At 50.2% G+C, this 14,534-nt stretch overlaps 1 protein-coding gene across 1 annotated transcript in view; it reads right to left on the bottom strand.

Moving 5' to 3' along the window:
- The window catches only part of septin3 (septin 3), a 67,101-nt gene extending 53,973 nt beyond the window's left edge, over positions 1-13,128 (bottom strand). Inside the window, exon 1 of the mRNA XM_073033722.1 lies at positions 12,666-13,128. Coding sequence (XP_072889823.1) covers positions 12,666-12,834 — 169 coding nt within the window. The 5' untranslated portion in view covers positions 12,835-13,128. The remainder of the gene's footprint in view (positions 1-12,665) is intronic.
- Positions 13,129-14,534: the final 1,406 nt, after the last annotated feature.

Here is a 14,534-nt window from a genome sequence, read left to right as displayed (position 1 = left end):
CTGCCACACACCACTTCTGTCACCTCTATAACCCTCACTACCTGTATCCCTCCTGCCACACACCACTTCTGTCACCTCTATAACCCTCGCTACCTGTATCCCTCCTGCCACACACCACTTCTGTCACCTCTATAACCCTCACTACCTGTATCCCTCCTGCCACACACCACTTCTGTCACCTCTATAACCCTCACTACCTGTATCCCTCCTGTCACACACCACTTCTGTCACCTCTATAACCCTCACTACCTGTATCCCTCCTGCCACACACCACTTCTGTCACCTCTATAACCCTCACTACCTGTATCCCTCCTGCCACACACCACTTCTGTCACCTCTATAACCCTCACTACCTGTATCCCTCCTGCCACACACCACTTCTGTCACCTCTATAACCCTCACTACCTGTATCCCTCCTGCCACACACCACTTCTGTCACCTCTATAACCCTCACTACCTGTATCCCTCCTGTCACACACTTCTGTCACCTCTATAACCCTCACTACCTGTATCCCTCCTGCCACACACCACTTCTGTCACCTCTATAACCCTCACTACCTGTATCCCTCCTGCCACACACCACTTCTGTCACCTCTATAACCCTCACTACCTGTATCCCTCCTGCCACACACCACTTCTGTCACCTCTATAACCCTCACTACCTGTATCCCTCCTGCCACACACCACTTCTGTCACCTCTATAACCCTCACTACCTGTATCCCTCCTGTCACACACTTCTGTCACCTCTATAACCCTCACTACCTGTATCCCTCCTGCCACACACCACTTCTGTCACCTCTATAACCCTCACTACCTGTATCCCTCCTGCCACACACCACTTCTGTCACCTCTATAACCCTCACTACCTGTATCCCTCCTGCCACACACCACTTCTGTCACCTCTATAACCCTCACTACCTGTATCCCTCCTGCCACACACCACTTCTGTCACCTCTATAACCCTCACTACCTGTATCCCTCCTGCCACACACCACTTCTGTCACCTCTATAACCCTCACTACCTGTATCCCTCCTGCCACACACCACTTCTGTCACCTCTATAACCCTCACTACCTGTATCCCTCCTGCCACACACTTCTGTCACCTCTATAACCCTCACTACCTGTATCCCTCCTGTCACACACTTCTGTCACCTCTATAACCCTCACTACCTGTATCCCTCCTGCCACACACCACTTCTGTCACCTCTATAACCCTCACTACCTGTATCCCTCCTGCCACACACCACTTCTGTCACCTCTATAACCCTCACTACCTGTATCCCTCCTGCCACACACCACTTCTGTCACCTCTATAACCCTCACTACCTGTATCCCTCCTGTCACACACTTCTGTCACCTCTATAACCCTCACTACCTGTATCCCTCCTGCCACACACTTCTGTCACCTCTATAACCCTCACTACCTGTATCCCTCCTGCCACACACCACTTCTGTCACCTCTATAACCCTCACTACCTGTATCCCTCCTGCCACACACCACTTCTGTCACCTCTATAACCCTCACTACCTGTATCCCTCCTGCCACACACTTCTGTCACCTCTATAACCCTCACTACCTGTATCTTTCCTCTACCACACACCACTTCTGTCACCTCTATAACCCTCACTACCTGTATCCCTCCTGCCACACACTTCTGTCACCTCTATAACCCTCGCTACCTGTATCCCTCCTGTCACACACCACTTCTGTCACCTCTATAACCCTCACTACCTGTATCCCTCCTGCCACACACCACTTCTGTCACCTCTATAACCCTCACTACCTGTATCCCTCCTGTCACACACCACTTCTGTCACCTCTATAACCCTCACTACCTGTATCCCTCCTGCCACACACCACTTCTGTCACCTCTATAACCCTCACTACCTGTATCCCTCCTGCCACACACCACTTCTGTCACCTCTATAACCCTCACTACCTGTATCCCTCCTGCCACACACCACTTCTGTCACCTCTATAACCCTCACTACCTGTATCCCTCCTGTCACACACCACTTCTGTCACCTCTATAACCCTCACTACCTGTATCCCTCCTGCCACACACCACTTCTGTCACCTCTATAACCCTCACTACCTGTATCCCTCCTGCCACACACCACTTCTGTCACCTCTATAACCCTCACTACCTGTATCCCTCCTGCCACACACCACTTCTGTCACCTCTATAACCCTCACTACCTGTATCCCTCCTGCCACACACCACTTCTGTCACCTCTATAACCCTCACTACCTGTATCCCTCCTGCCACACACCACTTCTGTCACCTCTATAACCCTCACTACCTGTATCCCTCCTGCCACACACTTCTGTCACCTCTATAACCCTCGCTACCTGTATCCCTCCTGCCACACACCACTTCTGTCACCTCTATAACCCTCACTACCTGTATCCCTCCTGCCACACACTTCTGTCACCTCTATAACCCTCGCTACCTGTATCCCTCCTGTCACACACCACTTCTGTCACCTCTATAACCCTCACTACCTGTATCCCTCCTGCCACACACTTCTGTCACCTCTATAACCCTCGCTACCTGTATCCCTCCTGTCACACACCACTTCTGTCACCTCTATAACCCTCACTACCTGTATCCCTCCTGCCACACACTTCTGTCACCTCTATAACCCTCGCTACCTGTATCCCTCCTGTCACACACCACTTCTGTCACCTCTATAACCCTCACTACCTGTATCCCTCCTGCCACACACTTCTGTCACCTCTATAACCCTCACTACCTGTATCCCTCCTGCCACACACCACTTCTGTCACCTCTATAACCCTCAGTACCTGTATCCCTCCTGCCACACACCACTTCTGTCACCTCTATAACCCTCACTACCTGTATCCCTCCTGCCACACACCACTTCTGTCACCTCTATAACCCTCACTACCTGTATCCCTCCTGCCACACACCACTTCTGTCACCTCTATAACCCTCACTACCTGTATCCCTCCTGCCACACACCACTTCTGTCACCTCTATAACCCTCACTACCTGTATCCCTCCTGCCACACACTTCTGTCACCTCTATAACCCTCGCTACCTGTATCCCTCCTGCCACACACCACTTCTGTCACCTCTATAACCCTCACTACCTGTATCCCTCCTGCCACACACCACTTCTGTCACCTCTATAACCCTCACTACCTGTATCCCTCCTGTCACACACTTCTGTCACCTCTATAACCCTCACTACCTGTATCTTTCCTCTACCACACACCACTTCTGTCACCTCTATAACCCTCACTACCTGTATCCCTCCTGCCACACACTTCTGTCACCTCTATAACCCTCGCTACCTGTATCCCTCCTGTCACACACCACTTCTGTCACCTCTATAACCCTCACTACCTGTATCCCTCCTGCCACACACCACTTCTGTCACCTCTATAACCCTCACTACCTGTATCCCTCCTGCCACACACCACTTCTGTCACCTCTATAACCCTCACTACCTGTATCCCTCCTGCCACACACCACTTCTGTCACCTCTATAACCCTCGCTACCTGTATCCCTCCTGTCACACACCACTTCTGTCACCTCTATAACCCTCACTACCTGTATCCCTCCTGCCACACACCACTTCTGTCACCTCTATAACCCTCACTACCTGTATCCCTCCTGTCACACACCACTTCTGTCACCTCTATAACCCTCACTACCTGTATCCCTCCTGCCACACACCACTTCTGTCACCTCTATAACCCTCGCTACCTGTATCCCTCCTGCCACACACCACTTCTGTCACCTCTATAACCCTCACTACCTGTATCCCTCCTGCCACACACCACTTCTGTCACCTCTATAACCCTCACTACCTGTATCCCTCCTGTCACACACCACTTCTGTCACCTCTATAACCCTCACTACCTGTATCCCTCCTGCCACACACCACTTCTGTCACCTCTATAACCCTCACTACCTGTATCCCTCCTGCCACACACCACTTCTGTCACCTCTATAACCCTCACTACCTGTATCCCTCCTGCCACACACCACTTCTGTCACCTCTATAACCCTCACTACCTGTATCCCTCCTGTCACACACTTCTGTCACCTCTATAACCCTCGCTACCTGTATCCCTCCTGCCACACACCACTTCTGTCACCTCTATAACCCTCACTACCTGTATCCCTCCTGCCACACACTTCTGTCACCTCTATAACCCTCGCTACCTGTATCCCTCCTGCCACACACCACTTCTGTCACCTCTATAACCCTCACTACCTGTATCCCTCCTGCCACACACCACTTCTGTCACCTCTATAACCCTCACTACCTGTATCCCTCCTGCCACACACCACTTCTGTCACCTCTATAACCCTCACTACCTGTATCCCTCCTGCCACACACTTCTGTCACCTCTATAACCCTCACTACCTGTATCCCTCCTGTCACACACTTCTGTCACCTCTATAACCCTCACTACCTGTATCCCTCCTGCCACACACCACTTCTGTCACCTCTATAACCCTCACTACCTGTATCCCTCCTGCCACACACCACTTCTGTCACCTCTATAACCCTCACTACCTGTATCCCTCCTGCCACACACCACTTCTGTCACCTCTATAACCCTCACTACCTGTATCCCTCCTGTCACACACTTCTGTCACCTCTATAACCCTCACTACCTGTATCCCTCCTGCCACACACTTCTGTCACCTCTATAACCCTCACTACCTGTATCCCTCCTGCCACACACCACTTCTGTCACCTCTATAACCCTCACTACCTGTATCCCTCCTGCCACACACCACTTCTGTCACCTCTATAACCCTCACTACCTGTATCCCTCCTGCCACACACTTCTGTCACCTCTATAACCCTCACTACCTGTATCTTTCCTCTACCACACACCACTTCTGTCACCTCTATAACCCTCACTACCTGTATCCCTCCTGCCACACACTTCTGTCACCTCTATAACCCTCGCTACCTGTATCCCTCCTGTCACACACCACTTCTGTCACCTCTATAACCCTCACTACCTGTATCCCTCCTGCCACACACCACTTCTGTCACCTCTATAACCCTCACTACCTGTATCCCTCCTGTCACACACCACTTCTGTCACCTCTATAACCCTCACTACCTGTATCCCTCCTGCCACACACCACTTCTGTCACCTCTATAACCCTCACTACCTGTATCCCTCCTGCCACACACCACTTCTGTCACCTCTATAACCCTCACTACCTGTATCCCTCCTGCCACACACCACTTCTGTCACCTCTATAACCCTCACTACCTGTATCCCTCCTGCCACACACCACTTCTGTCACCTCTATAACCCTCACTACCTGTATCCCTCCTGCCACACACCACTTCTGTCACCTCTATAACCCTCACTACCTGTATCCCTCCTGCCACACACCACTTCTGTCACCTCTATAACCCTCACTACCTGTATCCCTCCTGCCACACACCACTTCTGTCACCTCTATAACCCTCACTACCTGTATCCCTCCTGCCACACACCACTTCTGTCACCTCTATAACCCTCACTACCTGTATCTTTCCTCTACCACACACCACTTCTGTCACCTCTATAACCCTCACTACCTGTATCCCTCCTGTCACACACCACTTCTGTCACCTCTATAACCCTCACTACCTGTATCCCTCCTGCCACACACCACTTCTGTCACCTCTATAACCCTCACTACCTGTATCCCTCCTGCCACACACCACTTCTGTCACCTCTATAACCCTCACTACCTGTATCCCTCCTGCCACACACCACTTCTGTCACCTCTATAACCCTCACTACCTGTATCCCTCCTGCCACACACCACTTCTGTCACCTCTATAACCCTCACTACCTGTATCCCTCCTGCCACACACCACTTCTGTCACCTCTATAACCCTCACTACCTGTATCCCTCCTGCCACACACTTCTGTCACCTCTATAACCCTCGCTACCTGTATCCCTCCTGCCACACACCACTTCTGTCACCTCTATAACCCTCACTACCTGTATCCCTCCTGCCACACACTTCTGTCACCTCTATAACCCTCGCTACCTGTATCCCTCCTGTCACACACCACTTCTGTCACCTCTATAACCCTCACTACCTGTATCCCTCCTGCCACACACTTCTGTCACCTCTATAACCCTCGCTACCTGTATCCCTCCTGTCACACACCACTTCTGTCACCTCTATAACCCTCACTACCTGTATCCCTCCTGCCACACACTTCTGTCACCTCTATAACCCTCGCTACCTGTATCCCTCCTGTCACACACCACTTCTGTCACCTCTATAACCCTCACTACCTGTATCCCTCCTGCCACACACTTCTGTCACCTCTATAACCCTCACTACCTGTATCCCTCCTGCCACACACCACTTCTGTCACCTCTATAACCCTCAGTACCTGTATCCCTCCTGCCACACACCACTTCTGTCACCTCTATAACCCTCACTACCTGTATCCCTCCTGCCACACACCACTTCTGTCACCTCTATAACCCTCACTACCTGTATCCCTCCTGCCACACACCACTTCTGTCACCTCTATAACCCTCACTACCTGTATCCCTCCTGCCACACACCACTTCTGTCACCTCTATAACCCTCACTTCCTGTATCTTTCCTCTACCACACACCACTTCTGCAGAGAATTTACTGAGTGTGGGCTGCTTCCTTCCTCATAGTCCATTTCCCTCACAATCCCCCTCCTCCTACAGGCTCCCTCTACCTACAATTTCCTCTCCTCACATTCTCATCCCCCTCAACACCTCTCCTCCGCAGTCGCACTCCACCTCCTCCTCTGCCATAATCTTCTTCTACCTGTTTCCAAGCAAACTCCCCTCCTACTAACGCTGCGCTGAGTCCCCCAACAGGAACAATCGACATGTTCGCTCTTCAGCCTAACCACCCTCGACCCCCTGCTCCCGTCCCACATAGATTGCCCTCAGCCTCGTGCTCTGCGCTCCCCTCTGCCCCTCCCGCTGCCCTGTCCTCTTTTGTCCCCTCCCCAACCTACTTCCCACGCCACTTCCTCCAGCTGCCTCCCATCCCGCTCTGAAGCAGCTTTAAAGTTCTGCGTTTAGATGGCCGCCTGCCTTGCCCATTCACAAAATTCCGTCCTTCCCTTTCTGAAAGCTCTCTCGCAAGGGGTTCACTGCCCCAAGGGACCTTCACTCAACAGGTCCAATCTTGGTGGAACAATTGCAGATCGACCCCCCTCCCCTCCATCCAGCCCTCTAACACTTCTGCAGTTTCAAACCCTGTTACAGCAGAGAAGCAGGAGGATTCTGTACTCACTGCTCAACGCTCAAGACGTCTTCAAGGTTCTGCGTGTTAGAAAAGCTGTGATGTTCGAGTTACTAGCCCTCTATCTCAGTGAAACACTGCAGGAGGTGAAGACTGATAAGGAATAGCAGTTAGCTGAGAACCAAACCCACACCAGTTTCAACAGGCTGACCTGCAGTTGGCCGGGAGTGGGCCCACCTCTAGAAGGCCCAGGGGCTGTCTGTTGCTGAATTCCCCACTGCTGTCTCGCTGCCCCACCTTTGCTCTTTGTCGCCCCCTATCATGACTCATAGGGGAAAGCCAGGGATTGGCTGCTGTGGCACGGTGGGTGACCTGCCGTCCCATTCACACCAGCTGATTGTTTCTCAGTTTACGGCTGACCAAGTCACCCAGCCTCAGTGTTTCTGGTGCCTGGTTCATCCCCACACAGAGAGGAAGGTGTAGGGGTGAGGCAGTGCCATGGTTACTGGTGTGTTAACAACAGGGGGTAGGTTGAGGCTGTGACTAAAGGTCACAGGCAGGTGATGCCTAGGCTGAATATTGGACTTCAGGCCCAGGCCTAGGCTTGACCTTGCTGCTCAGGTGGGAGCCATGCCTGGTACAGGGCAGGTGGGAAGCCAGCCCACCAGCAGCTGGGCTCAGCCCAGTCTGAGGCCTTTCTTTGAGGCCTCAATCTTCACTTCCTTTTGCAGGTCACTGAGGTCACCCAGCTCACAACTCTCTGAGAGCTCCCTGTAAGTAGTTATTCTTTCTGGGGGGAGGGGGGAAGGAACTCCCACTCCCACCACATCTACTTCAAAGACTAGCAAAGTTTCCCTCCACGGTTGCTGCCTGACCTGGTGAGTCTTTCTAGAATTTTCCATTTTTATCCTCTCTCCACAGTCTCTGTTGATTTTTGAGGGAAGTTGGCATCTCTTATTGACCTCATATAAGACACTCACCTTCCCTTTCACCCTATGGAAGGTCATTTATGTTAGGGGACTCTTGGTAAGCTTGATCCTAGAATTGTCCACTAATCGCAGTAAAACAGCAATAATTCTAACTGGCTGCATCATAGTATGGGGGTGGGGTGGGCTAATATTAAAATAAGCTGCAGAAAGTTGTAAACTTAGTCAGCTCCATCATGGGCACTAGCCTCCATAGTATCCAGGCCACCTTCAAGGAACGGTGACTCAGAAAGACAGTATCCATCATTAAGGACCCCCATCACTGAAGACATGCCCCCTTCTCATTGCTACCATCAGGGAGGAGATACAGGAGCCTGAAGGCACACATTCAATGATTCAGGAGCAGTGTCTTCCCTTCTGCCATCAGATTTCTGAGTGGACGTTGAAACTATGAACACTACCTCACGACTTATTTTCTATTTTTATTTTTGCACAATTCATTGAATTTAACAATAACTATTTTATATATACACTTAAATTCACAGTTTTTTCCTCTGTTATTATGTATTGCATTGCACTGCTGTCGCAAAGTCAACAAATTTCATGACGTATGTCAATGATATTACCTCATTCTGATCTGCTATCCAATTATTCAGAATTCCCAGTTGTTGGACATCCCCACTCCCTGGTCGTCATTTCCCATGGACCCCTTAAACGCATCGAGGCCCCAGTACCCGCGTTCATTGTAAGGTTACCATGGCCCCCTTTCTGCACTCCCCTTAAAATCGCTGGAAGATTTACAAAACTGCTGTGGAACGTGTAAAAAAAGTGATTCAAAGTGTGTTGGGGGAGGGGGGAGGTTTTTGTGCTATTGAAGTCATGAGGGAGCTGGATTCAGAGAATTTTACTAAAAAGACCAAGGCTGATTGAATCCTTCGAGCAATAGGGATTCCAGGCCCATTAAAGACCACCACAAATTACAGATACCGTTTCATTATTGGGGATAAAGACCAGCAAAGAACGATCAAACAAGTGGAAATTATAGGGCCCCTTTAGTCACAGGGGATAAAAGGCCACGTTAAGCTGAGGTTACAGATCGAGAAAGTTCTGGGTGTCCAGGCCGGAAGCAAGGGACAGGCCTGTTCAGATCGCTGCTTCATGAAGTTTGCTCGGCTCCGCACTGAAATACAGGGTCTCCTGTGGACTTCAGTTCACAACGCTAGTTGCTTGTGGATTTTTTCTCTCTCTCTCTCTCTCTCTGCACATTGGGTGTTCGACGGTCCTTTTTTTATGTACATGGGTTCTTTTTATGGGCATGACATATTTTCTTTTCTCATTACTTATTGGGTATTTGATGGTCTTTTTTTAAAATGGGTTCTTCTGGGTTTCTTTGTTTTGTGGCTGCCTGTTAGGAGACGAATCTCAAGGTTGTAAAATGTATATGCACTTTGACAATAAATGTACTTTGAACTTTGAGGCCTGATGAGCAACCAGTGATTACAGTCTCCAGCTGAACACTGAGACACAATAAACTGTATAACTAAACTACTACTGACTCGACTGGACTATCGGAGATTACATTAATGTTCCCTCTAAGGTGTGCCCATGTGCGTGCACACACATCTTTCGTGGCTAACGCACAGAGAAATTTAAACTGCGCACCAAAGTTTGTCACCCTTGACCTTGTTGGCATGTTAAGTATTTGTTACAACTGTACACAATCACATTTCCCTTTCTGGTTTCTGATGCGGATGGTGTTTGCAATGTGGAGATGTTGGTGATTTGTCTGCGGATTTTAGAACTGGTTTACTTATTCTGTTTTTATTGAAGAAATTAATGATTCACTATGTCGAAATTCCAAAGAAGCAAAAGGTGCGAAGTATAAATTAACTGCTAGTTCATTTAAAGCGGAATGGCTCAATGAAACAGTAGAAACTGCTTCACCGAGAGCTCATGAGGTCAGGAACGTGCAGCTACTAGAAATATTTATGTACAATCCGGAAACTGGTGTTACCTGTGTGTATTGTCGTGATGCAAAACCTGCTGGAGAATTTGCAAGTGGGAAGAAGTGGAGTGATATTTGGAATTTGACTTTTTAAAGCATCATTTTGCAAGCAAATCACACATGGACAAACAAAAGCTCCATTGAAAAAAATCCTTCATTACCCTTTGAAGGCCTGCTGTGTATGTTTTGTGAGAGGGCAGATGAACGAGAGTGAAAACGATCAAACCCAGAGGAGATCAAAGTTCTTATTGACAGAGTTTTGCTAGCTGTTGAAATGAATACCTTTAGATGTAAAATTCAGTGCGCACATGTTGTCACTGGGCAAAAAATTGCACAGCACAAGCCTTTTGTGCACACTGGACATCACAAATTAGAGGGAACATTGGATTATATGTAGCTTAAGTATTTTACAAGGATATATACGCCTGATAATTTACCAGGGATTACAAGATTCATACTCAGACTGTGCTGTTCAAGATCATAAGAATTAACTTGCACAAAATACTGGAGAGACGCAGCAGGTCAGATCTGACGATGGGACTCTGCTCTAAATGTCAACTGTTCATTTCCTTCCGTAGATGCTGTTGGCCTGCTGAGCTCCTCCAGGTGTGTGTGTGTGTGTGTGTGTGTGTGTGTGTGTGTGTGTGTGTGTGTGTGTGTGTGTGTGTGTGTGTGTGTGTGTGTGTGTGTGTGTGTGTGTGTGTGTGCGTGCGTGCGTGCGTGCGTGCGTGCGTGCGTGCGTGTGCGTGTGCGTGTGCGTGTGCGTGTGTTTGTTTGTTTGTGTTTTGATCCCAATTTCCAGCATTTGCACAATCTCTTGTGCCATGATCGTATGAATTCTGAGTTTAAACGGCCTTGGAGAGAACTGAAGCCTGACCTGGATTGAAGAACGGCAAATGAGTTTGACTTCAACAGTTTCTCTCCGTGACTGCGTGGATTTCCTCCGGGTGCTCTGGTTTCCTCCCACAGTCCAAAGAGATACTGGTTGGTAGGTTAATTGGTCAATGTAAAATTGTCCTATGGTTATGTTAGGGTTAAATCAGCGGTTGTGCTGCTCGACGGGCTGGTTGGCCTATTCCTCGTTGTATCCCAATAAATAAATAAATTTTCCGACATGAGGAGCATGAATATTTTTGGGAAGGGAATTAAAAAGGTGGGAGCCTGATCTTCAGTGACAACGGGACACTAGTGACCTGTCATCTTTAGCTCTGTACACGGGAATTAACGTCTTTATTCAAGGAAGGCCGAGGACAGACCTGGTAGAAGTTCATAAAATTGTGAGAGGATTTTCAAATACCCAGGGGCAGCATTTAACGTGAGGGGGCAAGGTTCTGAGCGGGTGTACCGGGGCAGGGATTTTACACAGAAGGTGCCTGAGAAATGCTGCCGGAGGTCGTGGTGGAGACGGACATGATAGAGGCTCTTAGAGAGCCATGTGAATATGCAGAGAATGGAGGGATATGGACCATGAACAGGCACAAACTCATTAAGTGCCATTAGCTTAATTTGTTTGGTACCAACATCACTCCCGTGCTGTCTTGCTCTGTGTTCTTTGTTCTATGAACCGGAATCAGATTTAATATCAACGGCATATGTTGTGACATTTATTGACTTTCTGGCAGCAGTACAATTCAATACATAATGATAGAAAAATACCCAAATTAAAGTAAATATATATTAAATCGTTAAATTAAATACATAGTACAAAAGTAGAAATTTAAAAAAAAGTAGTGAGGTAGTTTTCATGGGTTCAATGTCCATTCAGAGATCGGATGGCAGAGGGGAAGAAGCTGTCCCCGAGGACACTGCCCTGAGGTTTACTATTAATACCTGCAATGGGTGGGTTGTTCCACAAGGAAGGATTGGGCAGGCTGAGCTTGTATCTGCTGGAGTTTAGAAGAACGAGGGGGAGCTTATTTAAAATGGAACAGCTCCTGAGGGGTCTTGACGGGGTGCAGGTGGAGGGGATGCTCCCTCTTGTGGAAGAATCTCGAACTAGGGGCAACTGTTTAAAACAACAGGACGCCGTTTGAGTGCAAACACTTCCCCTCACGATTTCTTATTACCTCACTTCCGCCAAGGGCGGTGAGAGCAGGGATTTGATGTTCCAGGCGGAGGCGGCAGGGGCGGGGGAGGGAAGGCCACTGGTCACGTCGTTGTTAAATGGTGGAACAGGGTTGAGGGGCTGAGTGGCCTGCTCCTGACTGGATTGTGTGAATGGGGAGTGGAGAGGAATGCACAGGATGAGGGACCACAGGCCTTAAGCAAAGGAGGGAAGAGCTCAAGCATAGCAACAATAAGACGGAGAAAGACAAGAGAGCAAGGGAGGGTTATTGCTGTTTACTGTCCTGCCCCACGAGATTGGTGGAGTGGACATTTGAAGATACCAAAGCGCCCTGACGGATGGGTTTAGGCTTACTTCTTACACTGGAGCATAGATAATTGGCCCTTAAACAGGAGGACAGCAATGAACTGGCCTAACCTTCAGGAGAAGTTCTTCTCTTTGGTACCAAGGTAAATCCGAAACTGTTTGACGTGTCTTGCTTCTTTTCTTGACCCTGGTCCCAGTTCTCTGAACTCAAAGGGCCCGAACTTGCTGGTAGATTCTGCACTCTGAAGACCAGAACGTCCCTGAAGCCCCCCCTCTGCATCCTTCTCCTGATCTTTCTGAACTGAACCGGTGCCGAGAGTTCGCCTTCTTGCTCGGCGCGGTTCACCCTGGGCGGCCGGCTCTCCGTCGGAGGGGGCGAGAGCCGATCTCCAAACCCTGGCCTTTGCTCACTGGGAGGGAACCCAGCATCTCGAGTGGGGATGAGGCTCCTGCACTCCAAAGCACTCCTAGCATCTTTGCTTAACGACCTGCGGAGATCTGTTGGTGTCCCTCCGTCCCTCAGCGCGCCTTCAGGACTGGGCCCGTGGGTCGTGGTGTCTTTGGCTGGGAAGAGAATACACGGGCCTAACCTGACATGGTACGTGACTTGTGGCTTTTTCTCATCACGAGGTGGCTCGCCCTCGCCCAGACCCCATGAATATCGTGCGTCTGCCCTCTGAGGGATGCTCTGGGGTTTAGTTTTGTGACTGGGGACAGTACCAGAGTAGTCCGGCCCCAGACTCTCACTGTCTGCGGGAAGGGCCAGAGGCTGCACTGGGGCGGGGAGCCGAGTGCAGGGCCGCTCCGAGTCCACCCAGGAGCGAGAACCGAAGCACTCCGAGCCTGGAGATGAAGCTGGCTTAAAGTCCGGAGCCTTTCTAGGCCGATCGTGCTGAGAGTTCCGCGTACGTGGTCCTGATCGTACAGAGCAAAGGTCTGAGTGAGGGCTGGGGTTCGTCTGTCCCGCTGAACTGCGGCTCGGCAGCACCGCGGCTTTCTCGAGGAGCCGGTCCAAGTCAGCTTTTTGCCTCCGTGCTTCTGCGATGGTGATGTCCTTGTGCACGGTGACGGCCTCTCCCACCTGGCTAGGCTGCCTGTTCATGCACCTTTCTCCGGTCACATCCCGCGCGGGAGCCGCCGAGCTGCCGAGATCTGCGTCAGACGGATCAACCTTGACCATCCAGCCAGGACGTGGGCTACTGGGTACGCTGGGGCCCGGACCCCGTCCTGCCGAGCCCCCCGCCACCTTGGACCGAGCCGAAAGCTGTCGAGCTGGCCCGGGGGCAGGGTCTTGGCTCCTGTTGTCCAGCAGGCTGTCCGAGCACTGCGAGAAGGAATCGATGGTGATCTTCCGCTTCAGGATAGGAGTCAGGATCTGCTGCCTGAGCCCCTGGTCAAGGCGGGGCTGACTCTGGAGCAGGTTGTGTGAAGGGCGCCCTTCTCCATGCCTCTGGCGCTCCTGAGACAGCGGTGGGCTCAGCGGTGGCTTCCTTGCAACGCGTGCGGTAAAACCAAACTGCTTCTCCATTTCTGACACCGTCCACCCGCTCTGTAAGACGAAACCAGATGTTACAGACCGTCAATACCCAGCTTTCAGACCCAACCCAGCGCTGCACCTTTACAGTAAAAAAAAACACAGATTACAGGATCGGTATCATTCCTAGCAAAACAACTTCACTTTTGTACCTGGAAAATACCTTTTAATTATTATCCCAGCAGGTGATGTTTCATCGGCTCCTCACTCAGCTCCTCTGGACGGAGAAGATTTCAGAACCCCCTTCATTGACTACAGGTCAGCATTCAATGCCTTCTTCCCCTCAAAACTAATCAACAACCTTCAAGTCCTAGGCCTTCAATACTTCATTGTGCAGCTGGATCTCCATTTCCTCACTTGCAGACCACAGTCAGTTCAGATTGGCAACAGCATCTCCTCCACGATCTCCCTCAGCACAGGGGCACCACAGGGCTGTGAGCTTAGCC

This window comes from Hemitrygon akajei, chromosome 31 (assembly GCF_048418815.1).
Source record: "Hemitrygon akajei chromosome 31, sHemAka1.3, whole genome shotgun sequence".
NCBI classification, from domain to species: Eukaryota; Metazoa; Chordata; class Chondrichthyes; order Myliobatiformes; family Dasyatidae; genus Hemitrygon; species Hemitrygon akajei.
This window is presented reverse-complemented; position numbering and strand designations above follow the sequence as displayed.